We start from the raw sequence: 18,657 nt of genomic DNA on the forward strand, positions 1-18,657 counted from the left end.
AACTTTTATTTATGTTAAAATAAATACCCTTTAGTCTAAAGAAAAGAGTATTGGCGATCCCGTCCGGAGATTATGGACTCGGGGGATTGCTTATACATGTACTGTATATTTCATTAAACAAATTCTTGGTGTTACAAACTTTTAGAACCTGAAGTGTTTGCCATAAAGGCGCTGGTGGACCACCTTAAATCTAAAATAAACCTTTTAATTTTTGTCAACGGCTGTATTACACTTATTTTACCAACACGGAGTTTTAGGAACAATACGGGCCGCTGAACACCACCGCTGTTCAGACACACTGGGGTCTACTGGGTGGGTGATAACGGGTGGTGAGAATGAGAGCCCGCTGGTAAAAACCAACCGTCCAGAAACTGAACGTCTTAGACATCAAACTTTTTTCACATCAATAAATATGACGAGCACTCGCGAGACAAAAAACACGCACTGGAATACCATGTTCAGGAAACCTTTTATTTTGACAATGCGTATCGTGTTACATTTATCGTAAATACGCATGTACACACTCGGATGTTAGGTGACATTAATGAATTCAAACCACAAGAGGGGCTTAAATGTCTTAAAACGTTTAAAAGTTTCTTAACGACAGATATAAGAGCGCATCAGCGTAAGTTCTCTGTCGCCGTCGGTGCGCGCATTGCTGAACATGTTTTAATCACAGACTTGTTTAAAGAAATCCCTAAATCTAAAATAAAACCTTATTTTGTCAGAGCGGACAGAATTATATTTATTAAGTTTATTTTAAACGGTAGATATGAACGCGCATCCACGGGTGTTCTCTGTTGTACCCACCGGGGACTCGATCTTTAATGCATTAACAGTATGCTGTACATGAACAGATACACGGATCTCGATTAAACTTTTATTTAGTTTAAAATAAATAGACTTTGGTCTAAAGAATTGTCGGCCTCTGGTGGTTTTGGTACAATTCATTGCTATACATGTACTGAATATTTCATTAAATAAATTTGTGATGTTACAAACTTTTAGATCCTGCAGTGTTTGCTATAAAATCTAAAATAAATCTTTTACTTTTTGTCAGAGTGACAGTATTACATTATTACCACCATGGTTTTAAAAGACTCTAACTACTTTACAATCCACCCCTGCTGTGAATTATCTCACGGACACACACACACGGTCATGAGAGCAGCTTGTGAACGTTGACTGATCAGAAAACTAAAGAAATAGATCGATAGAAAATATCAGATTTAAGTTTAACCAGATACATCTAAAATGTTTGATTACTTATTGACTTTAAAGAAACTTTTGACAAAACAAACGTTTATATTCAACAGTATTTGGCATAAATGTGTGTCCGCTCCACCTAAAATCTAAAATCATACTTTTGTCAGAGCATACATGATAAGATTCGTTGTATAATAATATACATACATGGTTTTAAGAAGTCAATAATAAAAAACCCTGAAGATGGGATGAAAACGTCTTAAAACATTTAAAAGTTTATTAAGGTCAGATATAAGCGCGAGTCAGCGTAAGGTCGTAGTCGGTGCGCGCATTCACATGTTTTAATCAGAGACTTGATTAAAGAAATCGCTAAATCTAAAATAAACCTTTACTTTTTGTCAGAGTGGCCAGCATTACATTTATTAAGTTTATTTTAAAACTGCAGATATGCCCATACACCCGGCGCGTGCACCGGTGAGCGAGTTTTAATGCGCGTGAACATAGAGAGCGGGTGATGAAAAGACTCACGGTTAAATTTTTATTTAGTTTATAATAAACAGGTTTTCGTCTAAAGAACCACACAGGTCCGCTGAACACCGACCCCGCTGTGAGACACGCAGTGGGGGTCGAGAAGCGCGCCCGGGAGAGGAGCGCACAGAGGACGGAGAAACTCCGGTCATAAAACCTGCCAGAAACTGGACAGTCTAAAACAATAAACTTATTTTTGACAGCAATAAACATGACACCGCTCCACCTAAAATCTACAATCATACTTTTGTCAGAGCATACATGATAAGATTCGTTGTATAATAATAATATACATACATGGTTTTAAGAAGTCAATAATAAAAAACCCTGAAGATGGGATGAAAACGTTTTAAAACATTTAAAAGTTTATTAAGGTCAGATATAAGTGCGCGTTTGCGTAAGATCGCCGTCGGTGCGCGCATTCACATGTTTTAATCAGAGACTTGATTAAAGAAATCCCTAAATCTAAAATAAACCTTTACTTTTTGTCAGAGTGGCCAGCATTACATTTATTAAGTTTATTTTAAAACTGCAGATATGCCCATACACCCGGCGCGTGCACCGGTGAGCGAGTTTTAATGCGCGTGAACATAGAGAGCGGGTGATGAAAAGACTCACGGTTAAATTTTTATTTAGTTTATAATAAACAGGTTTTCGTCTAAAGAACCACACAGGTCCGCTGAACACCGACACCGCTGTGAGACACGCAGTGGGGGCTGAGGGCTGGTGAGTACGGATGGGAAAAGAGAGACCGCGGTCATAAAAAGTGACAGAACCTGGACAGTCTAAAACTATAAACTTATTTTTGACAGCAATAAAACATTCGCTTGACAAAACACACACACACACACAGGAAAAACAACGAGCTGATTGACACATCGTAAAACACGCGCAGGATACTCGCTGTCTAAAACCCGTGATATACGATTCTCAAACCTAGACAGATTGTACAGCTTTTGATTGATAGTCCCGCCCCCTGTCAAAGGGGGTCATAAATCAATCAAATTTTGACATATACCGGTCCCTTACAACTACTAACGCTTATTACTTTTATTGTGCTACCCAAGTATGTATTATTACAGTAGGTCATCACCTTTTCGTGTAGGTCGTTGATTTCAGCTGAGCTGCCAGGGTAGAAGGCACACAGTTTGGCTAACAGGATTTCATTATCAGGGATCATCTGAAGTAATCCGGCTGCAAGATCCCTGGGGATTAAAATACCAATGCAGCATGAGCACAGGATGATGCACACTGACAATGTCAATGCAAGGTGTAAGATGATCCATTCACATGCTGATGTGACACATGCATACAATAGTATTAGAAATGAGTTGGATATATGTTAAAGAGGAGAAATTTTTGTTAAACCATACTTAGTTTCGGTTATTTAAAATAGGTCGTTAAAGGTCACTTAGGGCCCTATTTTAACGATCTGAAACGCAAGTCCGAAGCGCAGAGCGCAAGTGACTTTGTGGGCGGATCTTGGGCGCTGTTGCTATTTTCCCGGCGGGAGAAATAAGTCTTGCGCCGGGCGCAAATCAATAAGGTGTTGGTCTGAAGTAGGTTCATTTATTCATAGGTGTGGTTTGGGCGTAACGTCAAATAAACCAATCAGAACGCTATCCAACATTCCCTTTAAACGCAAGTGCGCAAGTTCCATGGCGGGTTGCTATTATTATGACGGATTTGACAGGCGCACGCCAGGAGCGGTTCACAGCCGAGGAGACCAACGTTCTTGTAAGAGCAGTCAAAGACAGAGAAGTTGTTTTGTATGGGGATGGGAGAAACCCGCCCAAATCAGCGTCGGTTAAACAGGCGTGAGAGGAAATAGCCGCAGTTGTCTCATCAGCTGCGCCAAGCACTACAATGATGTCAGGAGACGGGGGGATCCGAAGCTTGCCAGCATAAATCGGGCACGCCGGGCACACAGGAGGACATCGCTGCGTCCACCCTCACCGCTGGAAGGGTTTGGGGGCTTTGAAATTGGACACAAGAAACGCAAGCAAGGTCCAACCCCAAAGTACACTTACAAATCAAGTTCACATACATGAAGGTTTCTTATGAAAACATTTTAATTATTATTTAGATAAAATAAACGTAATACAGCCACACAACAAACTTATGAAAATATTTTAATCGTTATTTGCATGATAATTGTTTAACGCTGCCACACAAAATAAATATAAACTATCACCACAATGCTCACCACAATGATTTCCCTTATCTCATGTATTAATATTTTTTATTGTAACAATTTATGATTTGCAAAAATAACTGTTGCATCTGTGTAGATTAGATAAGCAAAGTGTGTGCGCGTTGTGCACGCTATACATTATGGTCAAGCATGCGCCCTTAAAATAGCATAATGAACCACGCGCAACGCGCCACTAACTTTAGACTAGTTTTTTTTTTGTTAGTAGCGCAATTGTTTTTTGAAACGGCAAAATAGCATAAGAGATGGTTTGCGCCGGAGCACGCCTCCTTTTTTGCGCTGAACCGCCCAGGGAGTGCAAGTTCATTCCCTAGTTTGCCGACGTGCGTCTGTGGAGGGAAAAACCCGCTGTGCGCCAGTGCAAAATACGAAATGATACATGCGTCACTGACAAAGTCAATTGCGCTTGGTGCAAGATAGGGCCCATAATGTCATAGACTTGCCCCTGTGTTTATCGTCTTTACCTTTTCCCTATTTGTTTCGATATCATCCTCATTGGTTTCTTGTTTAGTTATCATTAGTCCTTATATACAAATATCTTGTTAATGTTATGTGTGTATTTCCTGCCATATCATTAAAGTTTATCAGTTATTCTACTCCTCGTTTCCTACTTATCATTCCTTTCCCAGTCACGTACCATGACAAAATGGTAAAAAATGAAGGATCTAAAGTAAGGGGACATACAGTATAATGTATGCATATTAAATATGCATACGTGCATATGAACACAATTTTGACCAAACCAGATTTAATGTATGATGCTCAAAAAAGGCAGAGAAAATACCTGCATGCCACAGATGGAAAGCTAAAGAAAAATGGAGATGACAAATGTAACAGATGCATGGCAATAATAATTAACAGGATCATGTCAACACTCTTGGGCATGACAATATAAAAAAATGGGTTACATTTAAGAAAAGTATGCAAGCTACAGTATGTCTTACAATGTGATATAAACATGGGGTCTACTTCCCCGTCCTTAAGATTTGTACAAATCAAAAAGGCTTAAATAATCTGATCCATCAGTTTTATGCTCACCATGTGGCAGTGGTCATGTACTTCCTGGCCAGGAGCTCCAGAACATAGTGGGTGGCTTTACTGGCTGATTCTCCCAGGACTGTGCCCACACATACTGCAAGTTCCAGCTCATTGCCTCTGATCAGTGATGCCATAGCCAGCTGACACAATAAAACTCAAATTAAACTATTTATAAAGGATTGCATGACACTGAGCTGACGTTTATTATCGTCTACTAATATTTATGATTGTTAAACAATTAGTTTTGAGTTGAACCTCACAAAACTCTCCAAGAACATATTAAAGTCACCCTCGTAGTAATTCTGATACTACAGATTTTATAACATCACTGGCTTGTTCACTACTATTATTAGAGGTTCTATTACTTTTACTTAGTGAATGTGTTGGCGATAAATGCTATATGTGACCTTGTTTGAGATTTCAGCCAAAATGGGTCACATAATGTCAGTACAGTAAACATACTTCAGAATTGTCTACAGCCAGGTGACAGCAGGCCGCCAACACAGCGCGGCCATCTTGGAAATACCACTCCGCCAGTTCTTTACACACTCGATGCAAAAGCCTGCTCATAGAAACAAAAATGAAAAAATTTAATAGGTTGTTCCTTTGTAAAAGTATTGCGTTAATCACTTAGCTTTGGCTTTACCCGCAGTACTTCTCTATGTTGTCATTGTCTGAATTTGCAGTGTGGTTTATTGGCATGACCTGAGGTCCACGGATATTTCCTTCACAAGCCCCCTGATTGAGAAAAGCATCAAATCACATCAGACTCTGCACAAAGATTCAGTCTCACAAATCCTACAAGTGGGAACAAATAACACAGTGACCTATACCTGAGCCACCAGCACAGCTTCTTTCACCTGACCTCTCGAGGTGAAGAAATTCACCAACTTTTTCACCTCGCCAGTGGCGATGCAGTACGGGATGACGTCGTCATTGCCTTCCTGCATGAGCTGATCTGCTCTCCTGCACAGGAGTGAGTGAATAAGAAATGAATGCCTTGCAAATAACAATTGATTTGAAATGATTTGAGATGATGAAATACCTTTGCATAAGCTTTTTCCAGTACTTCATGGACACACCAGGAGCGACAGAAAGAGCCTTTTCCCACTGAAACATAATAATAAACATACAAAATGATTTCCCAGCTCCAAAAGCAAAATGATGGACCTTAAAGGAACACTCCCAGATTTTGGGAATTTAGCTTATTCACCGTATCCCCCAGAGTTAGATAAGTCCATACATACGTTTCTCATCTCCGTGCGTGCTGTAACTCTGTCTGACGCAGCCACCGCTAGCTTAGCTTAGCACAAAGACTGGAAGTGAATGGCTTCAGCTAGCATACTGCTCCCAATAAGTGACAAAATAACGCGAACATTTTCCTATTTATGTGTTGTGATTTGTATAGTCACAGCGTGTACAAATAACAAGGTCATATGAGACACAGCGATCTTTGAACAGTATGCATACTGGGAACTATATTGTCAGAAGGCGAAGCACTGCTACTTGGGCGGCTTCAGCTAGCAGCTAGCGGGGGCTGCGTCAGACAGAGTTACAGCATCCACGGAGATGAGAAAGGTATGTATGGACTTATCTAACATTGGGGGATACGGTGAATAGGCTAAATTCCCAAAATCTGGGCGGGTTCCTTTAAAGGAAAAAACCACAGTTTTTCAATATTTTACTGTGTTCTTAGACAAATTAATCCATACCTATATTTCTTCAATGCATGCACTTAAGCTTTGTACAGCGGGGTGTGAATGTGTTAGCATTTAGCCTAGCCCCATTCATTCCCAACAGTGATTAATTTAGAAGCCACCAAACACTTCCATGTTTTCCCTATTTAAAGACTGTTACATGAGTAGTTACATGAGTAAGTATGGTGGCACAAAAAAACATGGTGAATTATATTGTATGGTGGAACAGCACTTAGTTTGCAGCATTTCGACCTCGGGCGCAGTAATATTGACGGTTGTTGGAGCGAGAGGGGGGTAATCAGGAGTGATTGGCTGTTTCTCAATATGCGTTCTTCAGCAATCTTGCATCCTCGTGTTCTCGCTCTACGTCATTATTAACTGCCGAAGTTAAATTCCAAGAACGCAAGTACAGAGGACGCATAAAAATACCCGGATGTGTTCTTGATATCGAGTATGCATCGAGTGCAGACCTGCGCGCTGAAATCGCGTTACACCCCAGAAGTAATTGCGGCAAAACAATGGCGGAGGTCAGGTGACAAACAGGAAGATTGCACAGATCTCAATTCTCACAAGTGCCTTCTGTGTTCTCGCGACCTTCTGAGTTCGTTCTTCCGAGGTCACATGGCAAGACCAATCTCCACGAGAATGCGAGTCCGTTCTTTGCGTTCTTGGAATTGAGAAACAGCCATGATGTTACTGCACGCTGCCAACTAAGTGCTCTTCCGCCATACAATATAGTTTTAATTTTTTATCCACTTAAAAAATCACCACGTTTTTATTTTGTGCCACCATACTTACTCATGTAACAGTCTTTAAATACGAAAAACATGGAAGTGTTTGGTGGCTTCTAAATTCATCCCTGTTTTGATCCTAAGTAATGAATGGGTCTAGGCTAAATGCTAACGCATTCATGATGCGCTGTACAAAGATTAAGTGCATTCAATGAAAAAAGATAGGTATGTATTAATTAGTCTAAGTTGAGGTAAGAACATGGTAAAATATTGAAAAAAGGTGGTGTTTTCCTTTATGCATACAAATACGCTTCTGGATTTTACCTCTCCCAGTTCCACCATAAGCTCACAGTATCTCTGGATTTGACCCAGCCTGATGTGGATTTCTGCTGCATTCTTTAGCCGCTCTTCTTTACTGGGCGCTCCAATTCCACCTCCAAACTTTGACATCTTTACTATGGTCAATTCCTGTGCTTCAGACTATAGGGAAGAGAAATACAGTAAAAAAACTCATAATATATATATATTCAAAAGTTTCAATGAAGTATTAAAAGTAGCAAATTACTTTCAGCCCATGATTTTAGTCATGCTCTTAAAGGTGCAGTGTGTAAATTTTAGCGGCACCTGGTGGTAAGGTTGCGAATTGCAACCAACGGCTCAGTCCACTGCTTACCCCTCGCTTTTGAAACGCATAGAGAAGCTACGGTAGCCGCCACCCGAAAAACGTCATCGTCTGAGACAACTTGGTAAAAAAGTTTGTCCTTTAAAGGCTTCAGTAGAAAAATGGCGACTTCCACGTAAGGGGACCCTCTGTGTATATAGATAAAAACATCTTATTCTAAGGTAATGAGAACATAATGGTTCATTATGAAAGGTCTTTAAACACATCTGGTAATATAGTTTTGCATTATTGTCAAAAGATCCTTCTAAAAATTACACACTGCACCTTTAAGAGGACGCTATGTCACTTTTTATACACTCACAGTTTTAAAGCGAACCAGATGTTTCATATGCACGATGCCCTGCCCATAGTTCTGTGGGAGAAGACTATCATCTTGCCCGTTGATCACAGCAACAAGGTCCCACAAGTTTTGACTCCCCCCTGGTGGCTACACACAGAGAGAGAGAGAGCAAATTCTCAGGATCAGAGATATTGAGATTTACTCAATATATTGAGATTCACTTACAGAAAAACACTCTGAAAACCATCTGAGCTTCTTCATGCGAACATCGCTGGTGAGTTTATCCAGCTCCTGTTTGATATCTCTGGAAACTTTTCCACACAGGAGGGGAGGGGCCCCGGGAACCATAGCACGATCTACACCCAAAAAGCATTGTGTAACATCATTACAAGCTTTAAAAATGATGACAAGATTATTAAAAATGTCATACAGGCAGTAAATAAAATGTTTCAGTGTTTAAACTGATGATTTTACCAGTGTTGCCAATGATATCATCCCAGCTGTGATCAGTAAGAATGTTGACCATTAAGGGAGCAATAAGAGGAGTGAGTGACCACAGCCTGACTGTTGAGTCTCTGGAGCAGGAAGCCATTGTGAACGGACAGCTGGGGTGACATGTCAAACCTAGGGATTCAAATTTATTACAAGGCTGCATGAATAATGCATACTGTAAATACCCTGTAAGGACACATAAGTATAAGCCATTAACTAGTAATCTATCAAAAATGACAACTTTAATGAGGTTACTACCATAGACATCGGCTCCGTGGTCATACACGGTGTCTAGACAGGTGCCGTCTCTGGTGTCCCAGACACGGATGGTGTAGTCCCAGCTCCCTGAGGTCAACAGGTACGGTACCTCTGTGTTCCACATCAGACCCCGAACCGGAGCCGTGTGGCCACTCAGCACATTAATGCAGGCATCTTGGGTGTAGTCCCAAATCCTAACAGTTCTATTTAACATACACACAAAAAGCATTATATGCCTTTTTTATATAAATGATTAGACTTGACTTCAATGGAAACATGTTATTATGTAAGTAATAATGATTCATTACCCATCATCTGATCCACTACACAGTATGCCCTCTCTGAGGGGCGACCAACGCACATGAAATACTTTGGCTGTGTGACCCGTAAAGACTTTTAGTGGCTGATCTGAGCTGGTGGCCAAATAATAAACTCTAACATTCTTGTCTTCACAGCCAGTTGCAATCATATCTCTGTGAGAGAGAGAGAGAGAGAGAGAGAGAGAGAGAGAGAGAGAGAGAGAGAGAGAGAGAGAGAGAGAAAGAGAGAGAGATGATTACACAATGAATTATAACAAGTGATAACTATACAAAATAATAATGCTAGAAGTTTCTGTCTGTTCTGTTTTTGACTAATGTACATACTTGTTATTTTGACTCCAGTCACAGCCAAACACTGCCGCTGGATGTTTGTATTTGTGCAAGACTTTACCGTCAATGGTTCGAATTATGCTGAAATCAGATTCCATTAACAAAAACTGTAAGAATGTGAAGGGCATGTCTATGAAATTTAAATTAAAAAATTTCAGTTAAATAAAAAACTCACCAAAACCCATCTCCGCTGCATGTGGCTATTCTTTTGGAATCTTTGTGGCTCCAAGCAACACAAAAAATACCATTCTTCCCATGCTGGAACACAGTCGAAAATTGTAAACATTCAGGTGACAATATTAATCTAAATTAAATTCATATGAATTCAAATTTTTAAGGTTAAGGAAAAACTAAAACTGAGTGTACTCTGGACAAACAAAAAACAATTAAACATTTTAAAATAGTTTATATAAGAGAGTAGAACAAATGAAGAGTTTGCTTTCAAAACGCAATAAATCCATTTTGACTAATTTGGGTAAAAATTTGTTTTCTAGAAAAGAAAGTGACAAGATAAAAAACACTATTTTCTGTTACAAACTTTCACATAGCATCTATATAATAACATTTAAAATTCAAATCCATAATTTGATTTTAAAAGATTAATTATAAAAACTGATTTGTTTGTTTTTCTTTCAAATACTTTCATTTTTTTTCAAAATGCTATAAATCTATTGAATTAATTAATTGCATTAATCAAAACACTTTGTCATATTAAAGGTGGTGTCCACGATGTTTGAAAAACGCTTTGGAAAAGGAGACGGGCCGACTACCAAAACACACTTATAGCCAATCAGCAGTAAGGAGCGTGTCTGGGTGATTCTCACGAAACCATTGAAACACCACGGCACTAATGATTTTAGCTTTAAAATGTGTAATATAGTAACATCAAAAAGCATCAGAATTAACACAATACTGTGTTCTACCTTGCACAAGTGTGATTTCAACATAAGAATTTATAATTGTAAATTTTATCTCATTTTCTGCTGAAATTCTCATTACCGCAATGTGTCCGGCTGTGTTTGAACATGCGTTATGTTGTAATTTAATCAAATTAACACAAAAATATTAAGAAAAAAAATAAATGGATGTTTTGCTAGACTACTTTAGATGACAGAAAAAATATTTACTGAATATTCATGTATAATAATAATGAAGAAAAATTAGGAAAATTATGTGTCCATGCCTGATGTTCTCATCCTCCGCAACACTTTTTGAGAACAGTTTAAGCACACATACAGAGTTTTAATAAAGTTTGATTTTGAGTGACCAAGCACATGGACAAGTTACTTCAAGATGGCTACCAGGTAAGATCATTTTTTTACAGTTAATTTGAAATATTGTCTTGTCAGAATGCTTACACAACATTTTGATTATCATTACCGAAAAAGATGCTTATTAAATGTTAATTTAATTAATAGAAGCATAATACTTTGATTTTAAATGCATGTGCAGAAACTCCAAATTATGTTCTTTCAGGTTTGTCATGTCATTTTGAAAATATGTCAGTGTTGATGTTTTCTGACTGTTGCGGTAATGAGATTTTTTAGAACTAATTTTTTAAATTATGTTACAAAAAGTGCTAAATGATAAGTAAAAGTTTTTAAATTAATGTTCCCATTTACTCCAGACTTTGTTTTTCAATGTCTGGTGGGAAAAAAAGTAAATTTAATCAATTTTTACATTTTCATGCTTGACATGTTTAAAACCAAGTTTTCGTGAGAATCACCCGTCTACTAACCGACATCCTTGCCGGGTTGCGTATATGTGGGGCGGGTCTATCAACAGAAGGTCCAGATTCTATTGGGGTAGGGGCGTGTTTGTTTAGGTGATTTCAAATATCAACATTGGCTTAAAAACATCATGGACTCCGCCTTTAAGAACACTGTCATTGCTGCTGTCATCCTTGGGATGTTGTCACCAAACTTTTTTGACAGCGATCAGCTGTAAAATGTTTTGGTCCTGCTCGATTTTCATTGACTTCCCGTAAAATAATGGAAAGTTTTTCATAAGATCCCCTGGGTCGATGTGTTAGCATAACAGAAGCTTAATGCTGTCGTGTGAGAACAAGCAACAGTCGGCATTTTTCCTTCGCCCGAGTGCCTCTCGCGTAAATTATTAGATTTTGATGGCTTATGTTTCTTCCCCGCCACAGAAAACCACCACAGGTTTATCAACGCCATCAAAAGTATTATTTTGTTTGTTTGTTGATCACAAAGTACAAAGTTGATGAGAAAAACTAGGATTCTGTATTTAAAGCGCCGCCATTATTGTTTAGAATGCATGGAATGGTGCGCTGTGATTGGTTAATTGGATTTATTGCATTCTGCTGAGAAAGATGGCATGGCATGGAGAACATGGCAGATATAGGATTTTGCATAAAATGAAGAATTCACAAATTTTGACCAGATACAACACTGATTTTGGCGGTAACGATGTTTTTTAAATGGCGTTTATCGCATTTTGGAACCAAACTCTCCAAATATAGAATTAAATTAAATATACAGATAGATTGATTTAGAATTAAATATGAAATCTGCGTGAGCACTGTCTGGATTATATTCAGACAAACAAAAAATATGAACTGGTTCTCTTGCCTCATTGAATCTTGTGATCATTTTCCCCTTCTTCACATCCCAAATAAAGGCACCATTCCTGGACGTGGCCCCTGCTATGCAGTTTAAGTCTCCTTTGGATTTCGGTGGAAAAAAGAGGGAGACAGTTTTTTTTCATTAACTTCACTAATATCCTTAACACACAATCTATCTAAAACTACAGTATATTGTTCAAGCTTTTGTTCTGAGTGATTGCAGTGTCTCATTCTTACCAGGGGCCCAGGACAGAGAGTAAACCACTCCCTCATTGCCAGGTGATGTGTATACAGCAGTTAAAGTGTTTATGTCCCACACCTTTATCGTCCCATCAAATGAAGCTGTAGCTAGAAGGTTTGGATCATCTGGCTTAAATTTGCAGTCAAAGATGGTTTCAACATGACCCTGCAAGAAATATTCAAATCATACAAATCATAATTATGCCATGTTATTGTTTTTTATTTTCTAATCTTTATAAGTCACTTTGGATAAAAGCATCTGCTAAATAAAAGTGTCTGCTAAATGCATATTTAAATGTAAAGGCCTATTGTTAAGCTCTTAATTCTGACTGACAGTTGTTGATTTATTAAGTGCAAGTTATTACGGTTTTCTTTTTCAAATAAAAGCAAAAAGCTACAGCTAAAAATACTTTAGTTTAATTTATTTAACAGCAATCATAATTCAAATTTAATTCAAAGTCAAAGAATTCCAAATATTTTAGAGCTGTATGAAAGCTGAATGGGGTTGTCTGGCTAAAATGAAGACTGAATGTGTCTCTCCCACAAAAAAACCTTGTTGACTGCTTTTTGTTGAACATGGTTTATTTTTAAAAACCTAAAAAAGTGTGGGAATGTATGGAAAATATACATGTGTACATGAAGAGCTCAGATGCAGACTTCAGACACACCCAAAGGACTGCACATTCATGACCACACTACCACCTCGGTTGTGCATTAGTTTTTAAAGGGGACATTTCACAAGACTTTTTAAGATGTCAAGTAAATCTTTGGTGTCTCCAAAGTACATATGTGAAGTTCTAGCTCAAAATAGCATATAGATAATTTATTATAGCATGTTAAAATTGCCACTTTGAAGGTGTGAGCATAAATGTGTCGTTTTTGGGTGTGTCCTTTAAAATGCGAATGAGCTGATCTCTGCACTAGATGGCAGTGCCGTGGTTGGATAGTGCAGATTAAGGGGCGGTATTATCCCCTTCTGACATCACAAGGGGAGCCACATTTCAATGACCTATTTTTTCACATGCTTGCAGAGAATGGTTTACCAAAACCAAGATAATGGGTTGATCTTTTTCACATTTTCTAGGTTGATACAAGCACTGGGGACCCAATTATAGCACTTAAACATTGAAAAGTCAGATTTTCATTATATGTCCCCTTTAACAATTCAAAGGCTAAACAACAAATATTTCGAACTTAATTACAGGGTAAAAAGGTTATATTGCATTTTTTTTTCTCAAACAACAATCAAAGCAACAGCATGTGGTCTTTGTCTGACTAAACAACATGCACCAGGGCCGGAGTGGGACTCATTTTCAGCCCTGGAGTTTCATGTCTTAGACCGGCCCACTTTAGTTCACGACTGACTATTAAAATAATATCTTTAAACCCTCAGTAGTATTAGTCTGCAGTAGTGCACTGTTCTCTGCAGCCTTGCAATTCACTGTATTTTTCAAATATATAATTTCATATTCCGTGCAAATGCAGTAAACAATTATAATTTTTGCCATAATCATGCAGCCCTACCATAAGACCATAATATTACTTAAGTAAACTTATTCAAAAACTAAAGGAAACAAATGTGTTTGTGTTTTCCTCTATATTTCTATTTCTAAAAAAATGGTGAGTCTCCAGATTAACTGTTGGGTTGATAACGTTTGGAAACCCCTGATATACAATACACAAGCAAGATTTATCAAGTATGCATTGGAAACAAATGGAAAATATCTGTATCTTTTTTTCATGTCTATTGCTAAATAACGTAGGCCTACATTGTGTTAAAAAAAAGAAAACATCATGGATATACTTTTGAAATAAACTTTTTTCAAATAAACTAATGAGTTTCGCATCAAATAGATTTTTGTTCCTCTTGCAACAAACGATGAATAAGGACTATAGAGAATTCATCTATGACTTGAATAAAAAAATTAAGTTTTGTAAATTCTTTTCCTTTTAGAGGCCAGCCCGTTTGTATTAAGACGCGCTCAAGTTTATTTAAAATATAATAGACGCGCGGCCGGCAAGCGCACTCAAAAGACGCGCTCAAGTTTATTTAAATATAGACGCGCGGCGCACTCAAAAGACGCGCTCAAGTTTATTTTAAATATAGACGCGCGGCCGGCAAGCGCACTCAATATAGACGCGTTTGAAACAAAACTCGTGTTCAAGTAAGCGCTTTGAAAACCAGAAGACAGCGGCACGTCCTGCGTTTCCCATGCGTTTTAGATGTCAATGAACCCTAATGCAAGATTTCTTCCAATAAGTGGTCGGGACTCGGGAGTCGGGACACAATCAACTTGTGCATAAAGCGGCAGGGACATCTCTCACCCGCAAATACGCGTCATCTCGGTGGCATGACACATGACAACACCGGCCCTCGTGGCCAAAAAAACAGACCGGCCCACCGGGAATCCTCCCGGTTCTCCCTATGGCCATTCCGGGCCTGACATGCACTCTTGGAGAAATTGATCAGCTGACCTTTACAATCTGCAGCTTTTCAAAAGCAGGATAACTAATATAAATATGTGAGGTGCTTATATAAAGCTTCATAACTAAAAGATTTCAGTTTATTTTGTATGTTAACTCTGTATGTTACCTTTACTCAGAAAGAAAAACAAATAAAAGTTACCCAACAGATCCTACCAGATCACGCAGGAAATCCCACTTTTTGGTGCCCATATCATACAGTCCCACCCCTCCATCCATGAAACAGCAGACAGCGTGACCGGGCGGGAGGGAGAAGGCCTGGTTCTGTGAAAGAGTAGGTGGAGGCACAGCCTCACTAGTGGAGGAAGTGTAGTGATTCTTGGAAGGGGAATTTGAGCTAAATGCTAAGAGGGACAAAACAACAAAATGTTTTGAATTACTGTGACATACACAGACACATAAATGCTAAATGGCAAACGTAAAATACATACATTTCTTTGCAGGCGGAGAGTTTAATACATGAAGTGCATGAAAGCCGGTTTTCTTAAGCTTGAAGTTATCCAGCGGTGTCACTCTCGATACGTTCCATATTCTCAACACGCCAACTTGAGAGTCTAATGATTTGAAAAGTAGTAACAACATATCATAAAATCAATGGCATAAAGACTTTTTAATATGTGGGTGAGATAGTCTTGGTTCAGTGCCAACTTAAAATGGTATAAAGAACATATCAACTAAATCACAAAAGGAAACATGCCAATGGAATAAGAACAATTTTTCTTGAAATAAGTTGACTTTTTTTCATAAACACTTAATTCAAGAATTTTTCCTTATTCCATTCGCAGATTTTTTTGCTTGTTTTAAGCACTAATTTGCTTAAATTTTATATTTTTTGTTTAAAAACTAGACTTATTTTCCTAGGTCATTTTGCTCATCAAGAAAATACATCTTAACTCTTTCCCCGCCATTGACGAGATATCTCGTTAATCTGCAATACCGCTATTATCCACCAACTAATAAAAACCGGAAGTATTGCCCTAGGGCAAACAGCTGTAAGTCCGTGTATGTTTTAAAGATCGCTCTGCATCTGATCTCTATCAAAAGTCCTTCACAAAAATGGAATTATCTCAGCTTTTTGCTCAAAATTAGCTGTTTTTGATGAAACCTACACATATTTGAGAGGTGATAAAAACAGAACACATGAAGGTAGGATGAAACTGATTTTTTTGTTTGAAAGAGGGTCTGTTCTTTTATTTTATATATTATATGTTTATATATTTAAAAAGGAGCATTTTCTGGAAGGCATTAAACTTTTGTGAAAATCATGAAAAATGCTGGCGGTGAAAGAGTTAATTTAAGATTTTTTTATATTTTTACTGAAAACAAGACATAAATACTAAGTAAGAAAGTCATTTTTTGCAGTGTGTCCTGGAATTTTCAAGTCATCTATTTATCAAAACATATTTAATATATAGAACAGTGGCGGCCGGTGACTTCTTTTTTCGAGGATGCTCGATGCGAAGTTCGTCACAACATGTATGTAGCCTGTTATGTGTGTGGTTCCTTTTTCAAAATATGTGTTCTGCGCATCGAGAGATCCTGTGTGCATCACGTGTCTTGTCAAAATAAGAGCCTGCTGCAGACGCGCCTCAAGGGTTCATGACAAAAGAGACGCTTGCGTTTGGCAGATACTCACATAATCTCATGCGTAATCAGAGTTTACTCTTAAGGGAGTGTCTTACGTGTATTTTGTGAACTTGAGCGTCTCTTTTATCATAAACGGTTTTCACAGGTGTGCAGCAGGCACTTATTTTGACAAAACACGTGATGCACATGGTTCACATGAAGCAACAAACATATATTTTGAAAACGCAAGCAACACACATGACACTCCGAAAACTTATTTTGAATTAGCGTCTCCTCGGATGAGCAGTCACGAGCCGCCACTGATACAGAAATATATTTACTATCTCTAATAACTAGATCTTACTAGTTATATTAATAACCATAACAGTAAAAAGAATTACAATACATTTGTTGTCTACTTAGTTGGCTATAAATGCATAAATTGAAGCCCCAATATTAAGGTGACCAGATGTCCCCGTGTTCTGTTCTCCATAAACCCACATTTTGTCCACATTTTTAAATACATAGACAATAACAAATAAGATTTCAAGGATATTTGAACCATGTCACCATTTGTCATTTGAAAAATCAGGTCACTTTACCCAATATAGCATACAGTGTATATTTTTTTTTATTGATACAAACATTTAAATATATGATATAAAAGTCTATAAAAAGGTCCAGTTTCTTTGTGTGTGTGTGTGTGTGTGTGTGTACCTGGTAATTATCACGTTGTGGGAACCAATTGTCCCCACAAAGATAGGAATATCAGTATTTTTGTGACCTCGTGGGGACATTTTGACGTCCCCATGAGAAAACAAGCTTATAAATCAAACAGAATGATGTTTCATGAAAATGTGAAGTAGTAGAAGGGTTTCTGTGAGGGTTGGGATAGGGAATGGGGTAGGTAAAGGGAATAGAATATACAGTTTGTATGGTATAAAATGCATTACGTCTATGGAATGTCCCCACTAAACATGGAAACCAGAATGTGTGTGTGTGTGTGTGTTTATCTTACCCCCTGTGATAAACATGCCTGGAGCGCTGGGCACCCAGGCCAGGCACTGCACGGAAGCAGCAGCGCTTGGGAAACTAAAGGTAGTGATGCAGGACAGAGACTCAGAATCCAGCAGTCTGATGCCATTGTGCATGTTAGCCACCAGCAGGTAGTCTGTGCTGAGAGGATCCCACTCTAGTGCTGTGACTGGATCTTCTTCGTCTGTGCCTTCTAAGGACTCAGGTCGCAGCACATGCTTTTGATTCTTGGAGCCTGAGGTGATTAAGAGATGCCAGGCAATTACAAAATGAGGCCCCAGGCGTATTTAAAGACATAGAAACAAAGTACAGATGGTAAATACTGTTTACTGTACAGTTTGCTGTAGTAGTCAAGTAGTACTGTAGTAGTCAACACAGCTTCCTGTAGTCAAGTAGTCTAACACGGTTCTAAATTATAAACTCATATTATGGTATATTTTAGGCATCTTACTACATAAAATGAGCCTATATAATATAAAGAACATTCTGTGAAAATAAAGATTAATTCCCTTTCACACATACAGTCTTTACTGGTAATTTACTGGAAAATTGCAGTTAACATGTCATGTGTGAACAGAACCTTTCCGGTAAATCAGTGCTCCCAATTTACCGGTAACACAGGTTGTAAGATTAACGGTAATTTGCCGGTAAGCGCTGTGTGTGAACGAAAAATATAGCATTACCGGCATTTAGATGACGTCAGGCCGCGCTGACAGATCGGGCGGGCCAATCAGAAAGTTTTTTATACAGGTGACGCGGTTTCCCACAGACTGTTTACGGACGTTTCCACACACATGTTGCTTAAAAGTCGAGCACACAGCTTACAATCTAATTGCCAAATTGCCGACGTCCTTAGCACACCATCTGTGAAGCCTAATGTGCAAACGCGCAGGTTCCGTTTGACGCCGCCTAACGCAATGTTGTTTGGTCACGAGCAACTTCGCGACCGTTTGCCACAGATGTGAAAACAA

General features: G+C 38.4%; 1 protein-coding gene across 6 annotated transcripts in view; it reads right to left on the reverse strand.

Annotated features, from left to right (window-relative positions):
• wdr17 (WD repeat domain 17) overlaps positions 1 to 18,657 on the reverse strand; it is a 49,282-nt gene that overhangs the window by 18,526 nt on the left and 12,099 nt on the right. For 5 of the 6 annotated variants that reach the window (XM_055205059.2, XM_055205061.2, XM_055205057.2 and 2 more), the window contains 20 exons: positions 17,670 to 17,921; positions 15,517 to 15,639; positions 15,242 to 15,429; positions 12,599 to 12,767; positions 12,369 to 12,460; positions 9,950 to 10,032; positions 9,769 to 9,855; positions 9,433 to 9,597; positions 9,125 to 9,327; positions 8,849 to 8,998; positions 8,600 to 8,730; positions 8,396 to 8,521; positions 7,737 to 7,892; positions 6,030 to 6,094; positions 5,818 to 5,950; positions 5,631 to 5,722; positions 5,447 to 5,546; positions 4,985 to 5,124; positions 4,731 to 4,751; positions 2,828 to 2,939 (listed from right to left, as the gene is read on the reverse strand). In XM_055205059.2, coding sequence (XP_055061034.2) covers positions 2,828 to 2,939; positions 4,731 to 4,751; positions 4,985 to 5,124; positions 5,447 to 5,546; positions 5,631 to 5,722; positions 5,818 to 5,950; positions 6,030 to 6,094; positions 7,737 to 7,892; positions 8,396 to 8,521; positions 8,600 to 8,730; positions 8,849 to 8,998; positions 9,125 to 9,327; positions 9,433 to 9,597; positions 9,769 to 9,855; positions 9,950 to 10,032; positions 12,369 to 12,460; positions 12,599 to 12,767; positions 15,242 to 15,429; positions 15,517 to 15,639; positions 17,670 to 17,921 — 2,588 coding nt within the window. The remainder of the gene's footprint in view (positions 1 to 2,827; positions 2,940 to 4,730; positions 4,752 to 4,984; positions 5,125 to 5,446; positions 5,547 to 5,630; positions 5,723 to 5,817; positions 5,951 to 6,029; positions 6,095 to 7,736; positions 7,893 to 8,395; positions 8,522 to 8,599; positions 8,731 to 8,848; positions 8,999 to 9,124; positions 9,328 to 9,432; positions 9,598 to 9,768; positions 9,856 to 9,949; positions 10,033 to 12,368; positions 12,461 to 12,598; positions 12,768 to 15,241; positions 15,430 to 15,516; positions 15,640 to 17,669; positions 17,922 to 18,657) is intronic. The other variant, XM_055205058.2, reaches the window with a different exon arrangement.

This window comes from Misgurnus anguillicaudatus, chromosome 3, assembly GCF_027580225.2.
Source record: "Misgurnus anguillicaudatus chromosome 3, ASM2758022v2, whole genome shotgun sequence".
Classification (NCBI taxonomy): Eukaryota; Metazoa; Chordata; class Actinopteri; order Cypriniformes; family Cobitidae; genus Misgurnus; species Misgurnus anguillicaudatus.